The 17,850-nt window shown below is 44.6% G+C and overlaps 1 protein-coding gene across 2 annotated transcripts; it reads right to left on the reverse strand.

The window, feature by feature from the left end:
• Nucleotides 1-15: 15 nt before the first annotated feature.
• On the reverse strand, nucleotides 16-11,952 carry ctps1a (CTP synthase 1a). 2 transcript variants are annotated; one of them, XM_080515778.1, is made up of 19 exons: nucleotides 11,801-11,952; nucleotides 9,970-10,153; nucleotides 9,721-9,891; nucleotides 9,528-9,628; nucleotides 7,667-7,783; nucleotides 7,489-7,572; nucleotides 5,544-5,624; nucleotides 5,279-5,430; nucleotides 5,063-5,195; nucleotides 4,398-4,486; nucleotides 3,646-3,740; nucleotides 3,509-3,571; nucleotides 3,135-3,178; nucleotides 2,932-3,028; nucleotides 1,738-1,793; nucleotides 1,550-1,646; nucleotides 1,320-1,464; nucleotides 894-991; nucleotides 16-168 (listed from the first exon to the last, which is right to left on the reverse strand). In XM_080515778.1, the coding sequence occupies exons 2-18, from the start codon at nucleotides 10,136-10,138 to the stop codon at nucleotides 907-909; spliced, it is 1,779 nt and encodes a 592-aa protein (XP_080371904.1). In that variant the 5' UTR covers nucleotides 10,139-10,153; nucleotides 11,801-11,952; the 3' UTR covers nucleotides 16-168; nucleotides 894-906. The 2 variants fall into 2 exon arrangements, with proteins under 2 accessions (XP_080371904.1, XP_080371903.1); XM_080515777.1 differs by lacking the exon at nucleotides 16-168 and having other exon boundaries at nucleotides 178-991.
• Between the last annotated feature and the right edge of the window lie 5,898 nt (nucleotides 11,953-17,850).

The following is a 17,850-nucleotide window of genomic DNA, read 5'->3' on the forward strand; positions in this document are numbered from 1 at the left end:
GTTTTATTAGGATGTAACATGATTGAGGCAAAAGGTCGTAACGGTCTGTATTTACAGTAAGGCCACCACAGCACATAGACCTGGAGAGCAGAGGGTTTTAAAGCCTGAAGGTTTTTGCACTTTCGTCCACAGCAGAGTTCACTGTCCAGCTGAGGGCGTCCAGTTCAACTGTAAAGAAGAAACCATCAGTTTAACCTCAGGCAGGAATATGATTACAGAGATCTGCAACATTTGTCCAAATGTGGGATTTCTTTTAGAGCTAGGATCAAAAATTTAAATGCATTCATGACTTGACGGAGTTAATGCAAGTTTAAACTTTGACTGTGCCTCTTCCAGAGGAAGAAACTGGTTTGTACAAATAGTTTTGCATATTTCAGAGTTGCAGGCTTGTATAAAACATTTGCATTTATGCAATTCAAATACTTTGCCCACTAGCTGTAGGCAATTTAGCCCGATTAAGACACGCATAAATTCTCAGTTTGATGGTGCTACACCAGCAGTTTTATTGTGCAGAAATGTGCATCATGTATACAGAATGATTTGTAGCACCAAAGCGGATTAAAGACTTTGACATTTGCAAAAACAATCCCAACACGACCAGACTCAAGTGTTCTGTATTGAAAATGAGCCAGTCCATAATATTTATTCGATTTGACCTTTATACATAACCAATGACTTTAAAGAAGCAGAAACAAGGTAGTTACAGAAGCAAACAAAGCCCATAATGCAACGGTTAAGTTTATTTGACCATTTCATTGTATTTCGCCCCAGAAGGTATCAATCGGACGAATGAGCTGCACATTTTCCGTCTTAAAAAGGTATCGAAGGCACACGAGTCAAATATATTCCCTAATACAGTAACTTCAAAGTTTGAGTAAAAAAAACCGTCTCGCCTCTGTACTCAAGTTACTCATTCGAGATGGACGGGAGCTTGAGTTCTGAGATCTCGGAGTCTGGTGTGCTGCTGCCGCTCCGGTCGCTGTACGTGTCTCTGTGGGGGAAAAATCAATTAGTCTGCAAATATACAAGTGAACTGGAGCTTTCCTTTTCACACTTTCATGTGTTATCTTTACATCCTTTCTAATGATTAACAACCCTGAACTGGGAACACATGAGCCTCTTGATACAGTGTTAAAGTGTCACTTTTTCATTTCCTCTCCAGAAGAATTGCCACCATTGGTCTGTTTTGGCTCCTTGGCGCCCCCCAGAGGCCTGCACCACACCTTGACCAACTGCCAGTCCTCTCTTATTAAGCTCACAGCTCCGGTTCATTCCTGTTTTCACAACTTAAACGACAGGAGCGTGTGCGAGTCGCTCACCGTGGCGACAGCCGGCAGCCCTTCTGCAAGTAGCTCTGCAGCTTCCCGGCGGCGGCCAGCAGCAGGCCGAGGTAGGGGGGCGACGGCTTGATGGGGCGGGAGGTGAACTCGGGGTGATACTGCACTCCCACGAAGTACGGGTGGTCTGGAAGAGGACGGCAAGAATCAAACGCGAGGCCTCGGACCCACTGTGGGGGGGGGGCCCCCCAGGAAAGTCCTGAATTCCTCACCGTCCAGCTCGATGACCTCCATCCTCTCTCCCTCCACATCCTGGCCGACGAAGCGGAAACCCTTCGCCTCGAAGTGGCCTTTCAGCTCCGGGTTGACCTGCGCACCAAGACACACAGTCAATGAGTGAAAATCAAAAAAAAAAAAAAAAACTAAACGGAGAAATAATCAAACTGTTCGTGAGAGTCACCTCGAAACGATGTCTGTGTCTCTCCTCCACGTACTCGGCGTCTCCGTAAAGCTTTCCTGGAAAACGAGGAGGGAAGGTGATCGCGGATCTACGAGGACGAGTCGGTTCGTTTGAGCGGCTTGAAAGTCCTCGTGAAATGAAAGTTCGACCTCCAAAACACTCTGGCTGTCGCTTCTAGGGACATTTTTTATGCTAACTGGTCCAAGAGTAAAATGTTAAAACACGAAATAATAGCCGATAAACGTTGGTATTTCCACTGCTGGGCGGAGCTTCTGACAATAATAGAGTGACATCACTAGTTGTGCACACGACCAAGTTGTGTTTACATTATGGAGGATCAGAGTTTTGACGACGAAGAGGCTGAATTTAACCATATTTCATCATCATCACCATTTCAAACCCAGTGATTGATGAAGAAGACACAGAATGTGTCGTTCTGCCATCGGTGATCCCGTCTGGAACATGTTGGAGGAAGCAGAAGACGCTTCGTCCTCCATTCGTCCTCGTCTCCTTAGCCGGCAGTTTTCACCTTTGAGGCTTTGAGGCGTCCTGACTTTTGGAAGAACGACCCAGCTACGTGGATCCAACATGTCAAAGCGCTTTTCCCACTGCGCGGAATCACCGAAGATGAGTCCAGGTATTACTTGATCGTCTACTAGCCACCCGAGGTAGTGGCTCCCGCTAGCCGCGCGAGCTAACGGCTAGCCGCTCCCGCCACCTGTGCTCCTTTTCTCCTCTTTCGGTCTCTTCCAGGCTCAATCTTTCGTCAAGGCTCATAAAACGCCGACTATAACTTCAAAACACTGTTAAAACTTGGATTTTTCAGAGGGAAACAAGCCGATGTAAACACAACAGACTGAGATCTGCACAACTCTTGACGTCACGCTCACGAAGAAGGATTCCCCCGACTTCCTCCGCTGTTGATTCAAAATTCAAATAACTTTGTTATGCGACAACAGTGGTGGGGCAGAGTCGGAGGAACCCTAGAAGTAGTACCCCAACTATCGTTTTTTGCAAAGTAGTGTTTTACATTTCACTCGGCCTTTAACTGACTGACGAGAACCGGCTCGCCGGTGTGACACACGTGATCGGGGAGGACATATCGGCGCCGAAAGAAACGCAGTCGCACAGCGAGCAGGTGTCGTTAGCGAACGAGCTGCTATTGTGAACGACTCCCTCCTCCGCCAGACTCACTCAACACGCTGCTGCTGCTCTTGAAGATGGTCCGCCTCTTCCCCAGCCGCATGGTGCCGCCCATCTGACCCGGGTTGTGCTCCGGCATGTCGATCACCTGGCCGTCGAGAGAAAAAAAAAAAAGCAAAGCTTTGGATTTGGCAACTCTTCTGGAGCCCTGCGGGGGAACGAGGTGATTCGTGGGGGGGAGGGAGGAGTCTTACCACGGGATGCTTCGATTCGGGGTCGAACTCAGTCGAGTTTGCGTCTGGCGGGAGAAACAGAAACGCGTGTTGGGATAAACTGTGTGTGCAGAATTCCTCCAGGGAAATGTAAGTCTCTTTTGGCCATAAATGTTGCAGACCCCTGGTATATAGACTTTAAATATATGTAAATAACTATTAATATCTATTCCATTTTACCTTGCACAACACTGCTTTAAATGGGAAAATGAATCATTGAAAGTTATTTTAAGAACAACTGCCATCTAGTGGTTGGAGATGGTATTAAACACCGTTCTTTCAGTGGGGGGCAAATACAGATGCACGTCTTCTGGATTCCCCTTGAACTCAAACAAAGCGGCGTGTCGTGGCGTTACCTGTCCATCCCAACGTGTTCCTGGCGAACTCGCACACCGCCAGCTGCATCCCCAGACACACACCTGAAGACACAGCGGCGCCGTTAAAACGTGCAAGATGGAGGACGGATCGGAGAATTCCAGATCCCCAAACCTACCGAGGAAAGGCTTCTTCTGTTTCCGCGCCCAGTTGATGGCCTGGATCTTTCCTTCGGTTCCTCGGACGCCGAAGCCTCCCGGAACCAGGATGCCGCTGGAAAAGAGGAAACCAAACTCAATATGCAGGCGACATCGTCACTCTGTGCCGACAGGAAATTAGCTCGTGCGTCGGGTTGTTTTCTTCTTGATCCGATACAAAAAGCAGGAACTCTCGACGGTTCCGTAGTTACATTGCAACTATTTGAAAACAACGTCACACAAATGGCAAACATGCTGAAAACAATGTAGAGAGAGAACATTATATAGACATTTTAGTGGACAGACCATCAAGTTGGCTTGCTATTATGGTGACTGTCAAAATAAAAGTAGCAAGTCCCAGGAGAATATTGTCTGGGAGTTGTGGCACCACGGAGGAAACTTTGTTCTGATGATGTGTGAACTACTGTAAAATCTGTTTACAATAGACGTGTGCAGTCGCTATATTACAAAAAGTTGCGTTTTACCCGTCTCCAAGGGGATGGAGTCGTAGTGTTTTCGAAGTGTGAAAAGTGTGTTTTCCTCTGTTTCCATGGAGACAGAACTGGAGCATTTTCAAAAAGTTGTGTTTACCCCATTTCCATGGAGATTGCATTTTCCAAAAAATTACGCTTTCACCGTCTCCAATGACATAAAGAATTTTTTTTTTAAATCCACACGAGTTAAGGTCTGAAATAATAATAATAGTAACATGATTTTGTTGCGTGGAACTCACTCGGCGCTGCACAGTTTCTGCCAGGCTTCGTGGTATTTCACCGGCTCCTCGTGGAGGGTACTCGGCTCCAAAGAGGCCGAGTCGATGTACTGGAAGGAAGACATGGATGGAGGTTAGGTGGTGCATTCAAGGACCAGTATTCAAGCTGGGAAAATAGCTCACATTCTATATGTCTAGCATTCGCTGGTGGCTGCATAATTAGCGTTCGCTGGTGGCTACATGTTTAGCGTTAGCTGGTGGCTGCATGTTTAGTGTTAGCTGGTGGCTACATATTTAGCGTTAGCTGGTGGCTACATGTTTAGCGTTAGCTGGTGGCTGCATGTTTAGTGTTAGCTAGTGGCTACATATTTAGCAGTAGCCGGTAGCTGCATGTTTAGAGTTAGCCGGTGGCTGCATGTTTAGAGTTAGCCGGTGGCTACATATTTAGCATTAGCTGGTGGCTACATGTTTAGCGTTAGCTGGTGGCTGCATGTTTAGCGTTAGCTGGTGGCTACATATTTAGCATTAGCTGGTGGCTGCATGTTTAGCGTTAGCTGGTGGCTACATGCTTAGCGTTAGCTGGTGGCTACGTGTTTAGCGTTAGCTTGTGGCTACGTGTTTAGCGTTAGCTGGTGGCTTCTCTGGGTGACCACACTCATTGGTAGATTCCAGGAAAGCGTTGGTACCTTAACTTCCAACTTGTGGCTGATGGCGAGTGCCGAGTGCTCCAGAGCTTTGATGACCGAGGCGTAGGAGTCGGAGAACTTGGTGTACTTCCCCACCAGAGCGATGGAGCAGTGCTCCAGCAGCCTGTCCGACCTGCGCGTGGGAGGGGAACCAGGGTTAGCGTTAGCGGCCGACCGGGTCGCGTCTCGTCTCTGCGGCTCCCGCCGCCGACTCACCGGTCGGACATCTCCTTCCACTGGGTCAGCATTTTCCTGGGCCGGGCCTCGATGGGCATGTTGAGCCTCTTGCTGAGGTAGCCCACCACACCCTGGTCCTCCAGCAGCAGAGGCACTCTGTAGATGGACGACACGTCGTGGACGCAGATGACCTGCGTGCGGAACAGGAGGTTAAACGCAAATGTCCCACAAGACGAGAGCCTGCGCTCCAGATAAGAAGCTGCTCCCCGCGAACATCGCAGGTGAAGTAACATCAGCCCCTCACCTGTTGAGGTTCCACGTGGCAGAACATGGAGATCTTTTCTTTGACCGAGTTCTCCAGAGGGGTGGAGCAGCGGCACATGATCTGTTGGGAGAGACGAGAAGCCGGCGCTTTAATGAGCTCCTTGGGGGAGGGGGAGGGGGAGGGGGTCTCTGAAGCAGGAAGAGTCTCAAAGATTACAACTAAAACACCAACAGAAGATGAATGAGGACCAAGGAAAGTGTTGAAATAAACACCTGGCACGACGTAACTTTATGAACCTGGAGTCTAAGGCCCCGCCCACACGACGCCGCCGTTTCACATGAACACGTGATTTTTTTTCCGATCATCGAGTCGGAAAACAGGTTTTTGTTTAAAACGGGTTGCAGAGTGGGGACATTTTAAAACACCTCCTCGGCTTTGAGGTGAGGACGGGCAAGACGCACGTTAGCGATGATGTCACCCCTTGAAACCCCTTCTGCGACGTCACTTATCAACAACAATGGCGGACTACCTGCTCCAGGTCGAGCTGCACAAGCTACTGATGCTACTTGGTTCATTCAGGCGACACGTTTGACCTGCCTTCTTCTGCGGCGTTACAGTGCCCCCTAAAGGACAGGCATGCACATGACATCATTTTGAGCCGCGTTCATAGTGACAGGTGGACGGAAATGTATTTAAGAATGACGGGGAGAAAATAAGATCGACTCGGCTGGTGTAGACACGACCTCAACTTCACCGAATGCAAGACATGAGTGATTTTGAAAATACGTGGAGCAGGAAGCAGTTTCCAGTAATCAGACATTTTTACCAACTTCTACTGACAATTTGTGGCTTCAAACGACATCAGATTGTTTAGAATCCAGTAATGTTCAGTCCAAATTCATTCCCGATCAGATTCTTTGTTGATCATCTCATGATTAACTTTTTTTCCGCGGTTCCGCTAGAGAAGATTAATTGTACGTTTCCACAGTTTTTTTTCTTTTCCGCATCTGAAAACACTCCTGAGAGTTCAAACCGGGCAAACATGGCGGCTCTGTGACAAACTGAGGTGAGAAATCAGCTGTTCAGTTGCTGAATCCGTCGTCTCGGTTCCTCTACAGCCAGTTGTGACCTTTTAAAAAAGTTTTGCGATGCCACAACAGTTCCATTCACATCCAGAGGACAAACCACACACACACACGCACACACACACACACACACACACACACACACACACACACACACACACACACACACACACACACACACACACACACACACACACACACACACACACACACACACACACACACACACACACACACACACACCCTTCCACTCCTCATTGATGAGATTTGCTGCTGATTTTTCTTATTTTCTGCTATTGTTCTGTCAATTATCAAAATTATGTTTTTTGGATTTGTTGTTCATTGTTTTGTGTCCCTTTGTTATCATTGTTGTGATTATTTTGGATAATTGTTGCTCAGGCTGGTTTAATCTCATGGCAGTTGGAAAATATTTGGATCACTGTGATTACTGTATTATATACATATATATATATATATATATAAAAGAAATGTATGTAGCACTAACAAGGGTATTGTATGCATCTCCCCACCAAGTCTTTCTCTGTCTCTCCTCTCCTCTATCCTTTCACCCCAACCGGTCCGCAGAATGTCGCCACCTCTGAGTCTGGTTTCTACAAAGTTTCTCCCTGTTGGGGAGTTTTTCCTTTCCACAGTCGCAAACACACCTGCTTGCTCATGTGGATATGTTGGGCTTTTCTATTTTCTTTATAAAAGCACAAAAAAACCAAACAAAAAAAAAGTTTTGCGACGCGTCTGGGGCTCAGCTCGCTGTGCCTCGTCTACACAACTTTGAATGGACTCAACTTCATCCAAATTCTCAGTGGGCAGTGCCGTGTCCCACGTGAGACGCCTGAGCTGGTTGAAGATACAGGCGGCGGAGGCGAAACGTTCCGACTCACCAGGTCCGGAGACAGGCCCAACCCCCGCAGCTCCCGGACGCTGTTCTGCGTGGGTTTGGTCTTCTGCTCCCCCGTGGCGCTGGGCTGAGGAGTCGGGACGACACGAGACCTCGTCTTAGCCGGACAGTCGGGACGGCGTTTCCGGCTCCGAAACCAAACGGCGGCGGCGGCGTCTTACCTGCGGGACCAGACTGACGTGGATGTTGCAGAAGTTCTCCCTCTTCACCTTGAACTGGAACTGCCTGAAGGCCTCGATGAAGGGCATGCTCTCGATGTCACCCACCGTGCCGCCCAGCTGCACACACACACACGCAAAATACGACATTAATGATTCTTGACTATCACTGCAGTGAGCGTCGAGATGCAAAAAAAAAGCAATAAAAACGAATCACTTCATTCATCCCCTTTGGAATTCAGATGTGGCGAGCAGCCACACCGGGGGAGCAGGCAAACATTCCAGTGTTGCCTCAGCATCTATTTAGGAGTGGCCACCACTCCTTCAAAAAAAACATTTTTTATTTGTTTTAAATAATTGTCGCACCAGCACCTTCACAGCAGAGTCCTGCCGTGGCTCGGTTATGTGCAAGTCCTGAGGTACACCTTGTACTGAGCCGACCAATCTGCACGGACTGGTTTTAAACTGTTAACAAACCTTAATGAACAAGCTGCTGTTTCTTGCAGTGGAAAAGTTAATTTCTTACTTTTCATTTTAATACGTTCTTAAAATGTCGTTTTATATATTACTTTTGAAGTGTTTATTCTGTGCAAATGTACCTAGTATTTGATTGTGTTCAGAAACTCATTGAGATCTATACACACACAGTAGAACAGAATATATTGCAATATATATATATATCTCGTTACCTGTAGGTTCCAGCCAGCCCTCGTTTCCCACCCAAAAAGAAAAGATGCATTCAGCTCTAAATCACTTCTTTGATGTTCTCTGTAACTCTTTCTCTTCACGCGCTACCAACAGTGTCCATATACATTTAAACTTTAAAGTATTTTTGTGACATAATAGAATTTAATGCTGACTTGGCTCCTTTGAACAAATATTTAAAAAAGTCTAAAAGTCTGTTTCATACTTTATTTTGAAGGTCGTCGTCGGTGAGCGAGTTCCTCGGCTTTTCTAAGAGGCTCCAGTCGTTGTTCAAGCTAGAACGACTGGTTGAGCGTTCGTAGCGTCGAGCCGCGACAGGAAGTCATTCATTACATCAGATCGCGATGCGGATTTAGCTCTCACCTTCTGGCTCTCACATACTTGAAAGGCGGGTATTTCCACCGAAAGTATTGTCAACATCACCGACCTCCGCAAATTCCCAGAGTCTTTCAAGAAAACTTCTACCTGTTTAGCAACATTTTGTGTTTAAACCATCAACATTTTCCTTAAACATGTTGAATCGCTAAAGACAATCATTAACCGGAATCCCTGCAGGCTGAGCTTCATAACATTCTCCGTCTGTTTGCAAAAAAGAGAGAACAGAACCTTTCTGAAATTTTAAGCACAACACACGATGACACAATCTGCTGTTTGTGTGCAAATAGACATAGTTAATATAGTTCTTAAATCTATCTTAGTCTATTTTATTTTTTCTGTTCTTACTAATATGTTTTTACTTGCTTTTAACTGCAATTTTAAGTTGGAATGTAAAAAGTGACACTTGGGTGTATGAAAGGCGCTGACAAACAAAATATCCTACAGTTTTCAAAACATCGCCGTCGAAACAAACTTTTCTAAAACGAAAAGGCAACAAAAATTAGGCGTTTTTCATTTAAAGCGTTGTGTTAAACGAGACCCGGAATTTTTTTTTTAACTTTTTCGAACCTGTAAACTGGTGAGGAGCACATTCCCACCACCGTGTGTGATTTATAGTTTGCTGAAGGCAAATAACCCACGAGAACCAGCAGGCCCGCTGAGCTCCTTGGCTTTTAACACGAAGCAGAGTCAATTTGCGGCGAAACAATGAGAGGAATCTCACGTGGAAGCCTTTAAAAAAAAAAGAAGAAAAAAAAAACAACAACTCGAAGCAAGTTTTTACCTCGATTACGCAGACTTGAGGCTCGACGTCGTCGTCGTCTACGGGCACCCGGGCCTGTTTCACCACCCACTCCTGGATGGCGTCCGTGATGTGCGGCACCACTGAAAGAGAGGGACGCCGGCGGCGCCACGTTAAGCCGCCACCCCCACGAGCGCTTTTTTGAAAATAAATAAGTAAATAAATGGCGCCCTACCCTGCACCGTCTTGCCCAGGTAGTCGCCCCTCCTCTCCTTGTTGATGACCGACTGGTAGATCTTCCCCGTGGTCAGGTTGTTGTCCCTCGTCAGCCGGATGTCCAGGAAGCGCTCGTAGTTCCCCAGGTCCAGGTCCACCTCGCCGCCGTCGTCCAGCACGAACACCTCGCCTGGGCGGAGAGGCGATTCAGTGGCGGCCCTGCTTCCTCCCCCCCCCCACGTTGCTCGCCGGCGCCCCGCGGACCTACCATGCTCGTACGGCGAGAAGGTGCCGGCGTCGATGTTGATGTACGGGTCGATCTTGATGGCCGTCACATGCAGGCCGCAGGACTTGAGGATGGTTCCCATGCTGCTGGCGATGATGCCTTTACCGATGCCGGAGATGACGCCGCCGGTTACCAGGATGTATTTCATCATTTTGCTCCGGTTCCTCTGGAGACAAATCACGCGTCAGACTGAAAACGCTATTTGGTTTCAATACCAAAATAAACTAAAATTTGAAGTTTTTTTTTTTTTTAAACTGTGGCGTGTTTCATCCTGGCGTATTTGTTTTATTCATATATGACCTTTGAAACCCTTTTTTCCAGCAGTCAGTGTGACCTTCCCATTGTGTCAACACCAACTCATTACACAACAATAGTGTCTCTATGTTTTAATCACATGACAAATCCTCACAGTACAGGAAACTCCGTATCGATTTAACCTGAAAACTGAAAGTACATCAGATTAACCGAGCGAAGTCGACCAAACACCATCTCATCTGACCCCGAAGACGTTCGTTTCTTCGCGGAATCTTCCAACATCTCCATTTGTTGCATCTAAACTTCTTCAAACTCACCTTATTCAATCCGTTTGCCAACACCAGCTTGGATCTTTGTTGACGTAAAAAACACCTTGAACTGCTTTCTTACTGAAATTAGTTTTACAAAGAACCTGCACTGGAATGTTTTGTTTCAAGAAATCACGCTGACTATTTGTACATATTTGTAGTAACTTGTAGTGCTTGGATGTTCATAATGAATGCTGTTTGTCCTTTCTGGGATGACTTATGCTATGTAATGGGAATTTTAAAGTGATTTAGAATCTGGAAGAACTACATTTGACATATTTTTGGTTGTTCTGTGTTAACTGTGTACGTACAGCATTAATACCTACATTAAACATCAAATGAGAAACTATTGGGTGAGAAAATACATTTAATCACCAAAACTGTGACTAAACAATAAACAAACCACTATAATAAACAATGTTATTATTAACGTGTAGCTTGCTGAAACATCCCGCCTTCCGCGTTTATTGCCTCCAATGACTTCGCCGTTTCAAAAATAAAAGGAGGCAAAATAAATACATTTATACAAATCTAAAAACAACAGTTTAGAAAACATGTTAATTCGTCATGAGGACACGTTTTAATATCTCCAGACAAGCATGGTAAATTAAACCAACTCGGTTTCCTGCGCGGCTTACACCGAGCGAGCGGAGATTAACGAATTTCACGTAAAAGAGCAGCTTTTCACCGTTTAGCTCCGCCCGTCCGGGATACCGTTGAAAGCAAAGTCAGCGTAAAAAACAAGCGGAAGCCCTTACCTTTTGCTCGAGGTTACCGCATTGGATCTTACCGCAAAATACACTTAACGAACTCCTTCAATAGAGCATCTATAGACGAGAAAAGACAAACTAACATTTCGAAGTCAGCTCTTGATTCTTTATTTGTTTACGTTGAGAAGCTAGCGCGCGATTTTGTGTTGCAATTGGCAGCAACATGAGGGGGCTGCATCCGGAAAGAATTTCAAAACAGTTAGGAATTAATATTTGCTGACATGAATAGTGGCGAAAACTGTGAACGCGAGCTTCTTTCACAAATTAAACAACACTACTGTACATCACATGACTACCATCAGTCCAAAAGATGACAATCCGTGCCTTCACTATGCTGCGTTATTATTTGTCCCGTTTTCATTCATTTTATTTTTGACCATCATATTCCGGATGTTACTGCTCTTCTGAGATCTAGCTTTCCCGTGTTTTCCTACGTTAGCCGAAAGCTTCTCCGATTACGCGGAATCAGATTTCACTCACCGAAACGTTCTTCGTGGCAGAGCAAACGGTCACCAGAGAGGAAGACTCGAAGCCACTCGCTAAGTTTACCTCGAATAACCAGTTTCTTTGTTGTGTTATTGCGCTGCCCCTGCAAAACGATCCTCACACTGACTCTCCACGTGTTTTGCAGCTCCGCGACGTCACTCGCGGTGCATTCAAGGACGGCTAGGAAATCACCAAACCCTCGGTACGAGTCTACCTTAGAGTTAAAGGTGAAAAAGGTTAAAGATGATTCAAACTACTCCACGGTCCAGCATACAGAAACTGGAAAGATATTTATTTATTGGTTAAATAGAATTCAATTACACGTTTAAACGAGGCGCTTTGATTGGATATCAAATTATTGGGTGCTTTGTTTCTGCAGCACTTAAACGCCTCATATACTCTACTACTCATTGATAAATATTAATAAATACAAGGAAACTTACATGATTTACATTATATAAGTCTCAGTTTCGAAAAATAACCCCATCTTGGTTATCTATAAATTGTGCTTTGTTTAACCCTCTCACCAGGAATGTTTGTACAGACTTTGGATGTGTGGATTTTATCAAGGTATTTAAAATTCCTTCCCCAAAATAGGCTTTTTATGACCTTTGTCAATGAAAGTTTGGCAGAAAATTTTACTTTTTCACCTTTGTGTATGTATGTATGTATGTATGTATGTATGTATGTATGTATGTATGTATGTATGTATGTATGTATGTATGTAACCGACTTTTCATAAAACATAATAACCTGAATTGCATGAAATTTTCAGGAATAATTTGTCTTCATCCAAGGACCAATCGATTAGATTTTGGGATGTTATGGTTAACCTTTGCTGTTTTTACACGCACGCACGCACGCACGCACACACACACACACACACACTTACTTCCTAACGACAGGAATAATAATTCCAAAAGACCATACTATCTCCACAAAGATGTCAAGTTCAACCCTAAATCATACAGAAATACAGAGATAATAAAATGATGGCTCACATGACAAGAAAATGTGATGAAAGAGAAGAACGACAACAACCTACACATAAAAAAAAAAACATACCGGGACAAACACAATTGCAAGGGATCATAAAGAGACCTTCAAATTGTACAACTCAATCCTAAAAGAGACAAAATAATGCAAAACATCCTCAAAAGACAGCAAAACAGACACAAAGTTATTCTGAAGTTACACAAAATATTGCAAGTGATGCTTAAGTGAAGTTAAGTAAGTGAACTATATAAAAAAATAGACAACATGGTCACAAAAGACTATTAAATGAGCAGAAAGTTGCAATGAAAAAATCTAAACAGACGCAATTATTTGCACAAAATATCATAATCCAAAGACAGAATATATCAGTATGACAACACAAAGAAAGTTTTTATGTCATCAGTTGTCTGATGATGATCTGAGGAAAATTGCAGAGTCGAAACTTGTGTGTGTTTGTGCGTATGTGTGTGTGTGAGAGAGAGAGACAGTGTGTGTGTATGAGAAAGAGTGTGTGTGTGTGTGTGAGAGAGACAGTGTGTGTGTGAGAAAGAGTGTGTGTGTGTGTGAGAGAGAGAGAGAGAGACAGTGTGTGTGTGTGAGAGAGAGAGAGAGAGAGAGAGAGAGAGACACAGTGTGTGTGTGTGTGAGAAAGAGTGTGTGTGTGAGAGAGAGAGACAGTGTGTGTGTGTGTGTGTGTGTGTGTGTGTGTGTGTGAGAGAGAGAGAGAGAGTGAAAGCATGTGTGTGTGAGACAAAAGCGTGTGCGTGTGTGTGAGAAAGAGAGAGAAAGTGTGTGTGTGTCGTGTGATGTGTGAAAAAGGGAAAGCGTGAGTGTATGTGGGTGAGAGAGAACGTGTGTGTTTGATAGAGAGAGAGAGAGCTCCTTTCCGCTGTCACACCAGCAGGGGGCGCTCACATCTCATATTTAAACGCTTATGATGAGTTCAGAGGTTTAAAAAAAGAAAAAAAAGAAAAATGACCTTTCCTCTCCCTCTCTTGTCCAGAAGCTGAGCACCAGCTCATGAAGGAGGGCTGGCTGTTTGCTCGAAGCTTCTCAGATCGCAGCGGGCTTCCATCTGCAGTAAATCCCTTCGCTCCGAGGCCCCTCGCATTGTTCACGTCTTTAAGTGGCACAGAATCCCAAAACGCCTCGCGCAATCTATCTGCGCGCAAATTAATTTATTCACATCTCCTCCTTTTGTTTCTCCCCTTCAGCGGGAGGAAGAATAACTGCGGCGCATTCATGCGCGCCTCCACGAATAGAGCGAACCATTGTGTCGCCACAATGGACGCCACAATGTGTCAGTGTGACTCCGGCGATGATGGAAGCAGAGCGAGGCTGAATCGGTCGCCGCCGCGGAAACGCACGGGCGGCTGGAGGCGCGGGGACGTTTTCCCGCGGGGTTACAGCAAGCACGTTCTCCCCTCACACCAAAAACACAACATATAGACTTCATTGTCGTCCAAGAGTCATTTTTTTTTCTTTTTTCAGCATTATTGATTTGAAGGATTTCAAAGTATATTTGACACATTTGAAAGGGTTATTAAGTGTGTTTGACATAAAACCATGCTGGTGCATTAAAGTCGACAATATCGTGTATTTTTAGTCTTTAATATGGCAAACAGAGGATTTGTCGAAGCATAATAATAATATTCGGCTTGATTTATGAGCATAATGGCCTTCTTCTGAAGTATAAAAAAATAGGATTAATGTTTGTTTTCTAATTATTTCGACACCGTAACTCAGATATGGAAGAACGAGGGAGTTATAGAATAAGTTGAGCGAATTTTAATCCAACACTGATCGGATTTTTCACATCGGATTTTATACCAATGAACTTGTTTTGCTTTTTTGAACAAAAATCTGAAATCTCATCTGTGGACAAGTTGTCTAAAAAGCTGAAATAAGAAGGATTTATGATGGACGACCAAACAAAGAAGAATCGGCGTGACGTCCATCAAGAGCTGATCTGATCAGAAAGCTTCAGGACTGGTTGTGAAAGAGCAGATGGAACCTTTAGCGCTGAGGTATGGAGGTATTATTGGTGAAAAGGGTTTGAGCGCTTGGAAAAGTGGAATTTGTACAGAATACCCTCTCCTGATTGGCTACGGGGACCAAAGCTTCTCTCCTCTGATTGGCTGTGACGATCTTGGTTGAGACAAGTTCAGGTGAGACGCAGAAGTAAAACGCTGCTGCGTGATGATCGTGATCAATGTTATTATATTGTCTTCAGAAATCACTATTGCTGTCATAACGCTATGCATGCGCTCTGCCATCCGTCGTTCCATCAGAAAATATTGTCCCTCGGAAACACGGCCCGTTGGTTCCATAGAGTTTGGTTCCCAGACTGCAAGTCCGTCAGAAAATACTCCCCCCCCCCCCCAGAAACATAGCCTGTTCTCCACATAGACATTCTAAAGAGACATTCTAAAGATATCACATATATTACGTCTATGGTTCTCTGACCACAAGTCCGTCAGAAAATATTGTCCCCGAGGAACAAAACCTGTTCTTCAACCGCTGCGTACTTTCGTGGCTTTTTGCTGATGCGTTTTGCGTTTTGCTCTTCCGGGCCACCGTAGAATTACAAGCTACAAATGGCGTTTGCGTTGTGGAAGGTGTGAGCGATTGAATAAACCGACATCCCTTTTGTTCATCATAAAGCAGGGTATACGTTTCATTACGTCTGTGTTCGCTGTACCTTATAGCTGGGGTGATATCATTTCTCTGTATCCTCCTGGTTTAATCTCCTCTATAATAATGAAAATATTACAAAAAAAAACCCTACTTGAATGTGGAGCAGCATCAAAGTGACACGTTCAGATTTCCAAAGCAGGTTGACTGGCCGTGTCGTGTGTGTGGGTGAAGCACAAGCAGCGCGAATTAAAATGACAAAAAGTGACGGCGCTCGGTGACTGATGGCTGACTCACAGACTGATGCCTCCATGTAAACGCCCCGATCTCGCCAGCTCAGGCTCTGGAACACAGGACGGGGGGGCTTAATGAGAGTTTTAATTCATTTTTGACCCGAGCTGTGATTGAATTAGACTCCCACAGAAGGGCTGGATCCTTTCCTCACCACACGCCATTTCCTTCTATTAGAGGTGGAACAGAAGCAGCAGGCGGGCGGCAGGTCAGTCGGAGATGACCGCTTGCCTGCCACCCCCCTCAACCCCCCCCCCCCCCCCCCCCCCTCGCTTTATGGAGACATCGAGTCTGACGGGTGGTCTTCTGCAGGTACGCCCGCGCGATCCGCCAGCCGACATTGGGGGAGGGTTCCTTCAACGGTTCCACACGTTGGGGAAGTTCACGTGTTTGTTTCCTTTGCGGGAGACGGAGGAGAGAGTCCATTGTGATCTGAGTGTAAATGTACTGACGGGCGGAGCCGGGATGCACTGAGCTGAGCTCAGCGGACAGTCTGGACACGGCGAGTGTGGGTCTGTCTGGAATCAACAAATACTCCCACCGTCTTGTTTACCTCACCTTAAAATGTCCCGCTGGATTACGGACGGGATCAGTGACACTTTGGGCCTCATTGGAGTTTCACATTGTCTAAACAAAGACTGAAAGATACTCAGAAGGAAGTTGCCATTGTCCAAAAATGAAACCATTAATACATGATTGATCACGGCAGCCCATTTCTACTGGGGTTTTTTTTTTGGTCATTTGAGCCATTTAGCTGATCTTTTAGCTTTTTAATAGCTATATTTATAGTTGATTTATAGCTTCTTTTCCCCCCCCTCATTTTAACAATTTGAGCTGTTTTAGCCATTTTAGAGCTATTTCAACCGATTTTTTTTAAATAACTACTCGCAATTGTTTTATAGTCGCTAGTGTTGCCAACTCCCTACAAAAAAAAAAAAAGGGATGTGGATGTGTAGTGAGGTTAGGTTGCCTGAGGTAAGACTGTTTGTAGTCACACACTCCTCATGAAGTTCATCCAGAGAGAAGTTTATTAACAGAGACGAGACGTTGACTTGAGTCACAAGTGGCACATTGGTCATTTAAAGTGGTGAATAAAAGGGGGAAAAAAATCATATTGTTATACTTATAATTCTGTATAGTATTTTGACTACCTGTACAGTTTACTTTATTTATCCATCCATATATTAAGTATATGAACTGCTTGAATTTGTAAATTGTTGAATAAAAGAATGCACATTTGTGTGTCTACTGTCAAGTAAGTTTATGATCATGTATTTATTTGTATATATATCATCAATCAATTGTATTCATGTGTTTGTAGCAATCAATAATGTTCAAGATGGTTTATCACGACACTGGCTGTTTTCATTCTCACCTGCCGACCAGGTGAAGCTGCGCAGCAGGAGGATCTAAAGGCGCTCCAGCACCAAGTGTTATCACGCTCTTTTTCTTGCGTCTGTCACCATGCTGCTTTGCATGCTCGTCTGTTGTCTTCACGTATTTTATTCGCGACATAGCGATTTTTAGGTATTTTAACAAATATAGCTATTTTTGCTATTATAGTCATTTTTGAGAAGTTTGCCTGTTATGGCCATTTCTCAGTTTTATTACTGAGGTAAACCCATTAGACACCTTCGCTATTTTAGGTGTTTCAGCTGTTTTCAGTGTTTTTTTTGATCACCTTTTTATGACTAACTCTATTGGCCATTTTAGCTACTGTCATAGCCGTTTTAGCTGTTGTAGCCATTGTTAGAGAGCCCTTTTAGCTCTGAATCTGTTTAAACAGTTTGACTTTATTTATTTATTGATTTATCTATTCATTCATTCATTCATTTTGGGGGGATTTGGAGCCGTTTTAGCCATCTAAACAGCGGACTCATTACTGAATCATTTAAGAGAGTTTGTCACCTTAAAGTGTGAGATGAGAGATAAACGCAATAATAAAAATCTGATAACATTTTTTTTGAATAATTAACGAGAACCTGACCGAAGCACAACGATGGCTTTTTAATAACTGACCGGATGACGGCTTATGTTTGCATTATTTTATGCTTTAATAGTGACGATTCCCAGAGAAAAGTGATAATGTCATTCTCACAAGGCCCCTGGATCGGTTCTACCGT

This window comes from Blennius ocellaris, assembly GCF_963422515.1.
Source record: "Blennius ocellaris genome assembly, chromosome: 20".
NCBI classification, from domain to species: domain Eukaryota; kingdom Metazoa; phylum Chordata; class Actinopteri; order Blenniiformes; family Blenniidae; genus Blennius; species Blennius ocellaris.

Excerpts from the sequence above, each read along its gene's own strand:
- ctps1a (XM_080515778.1), bottom strand. The coding sequence starts at position 10,138 with ATGATGAAATACATCCTGGTAACCGGCGGCGTCATCTCCGGCATCGGT. Across the intron at positions 1,465-1,549 it reads GGAGGTCATCGAGCTGGACG|ACCACCCGTACTTCGTGGGA; the intron begins GTGAGGAATTCA and ends GTCCTCTTCCAG. Across the intron at positions 992-1,319 it reads GGCTGCCGGCTGTCGCCACG|AGACACGTACAGCGACCGGA; the intron begins GTGAGCGACTCG and ends TTTCCCCCACAG.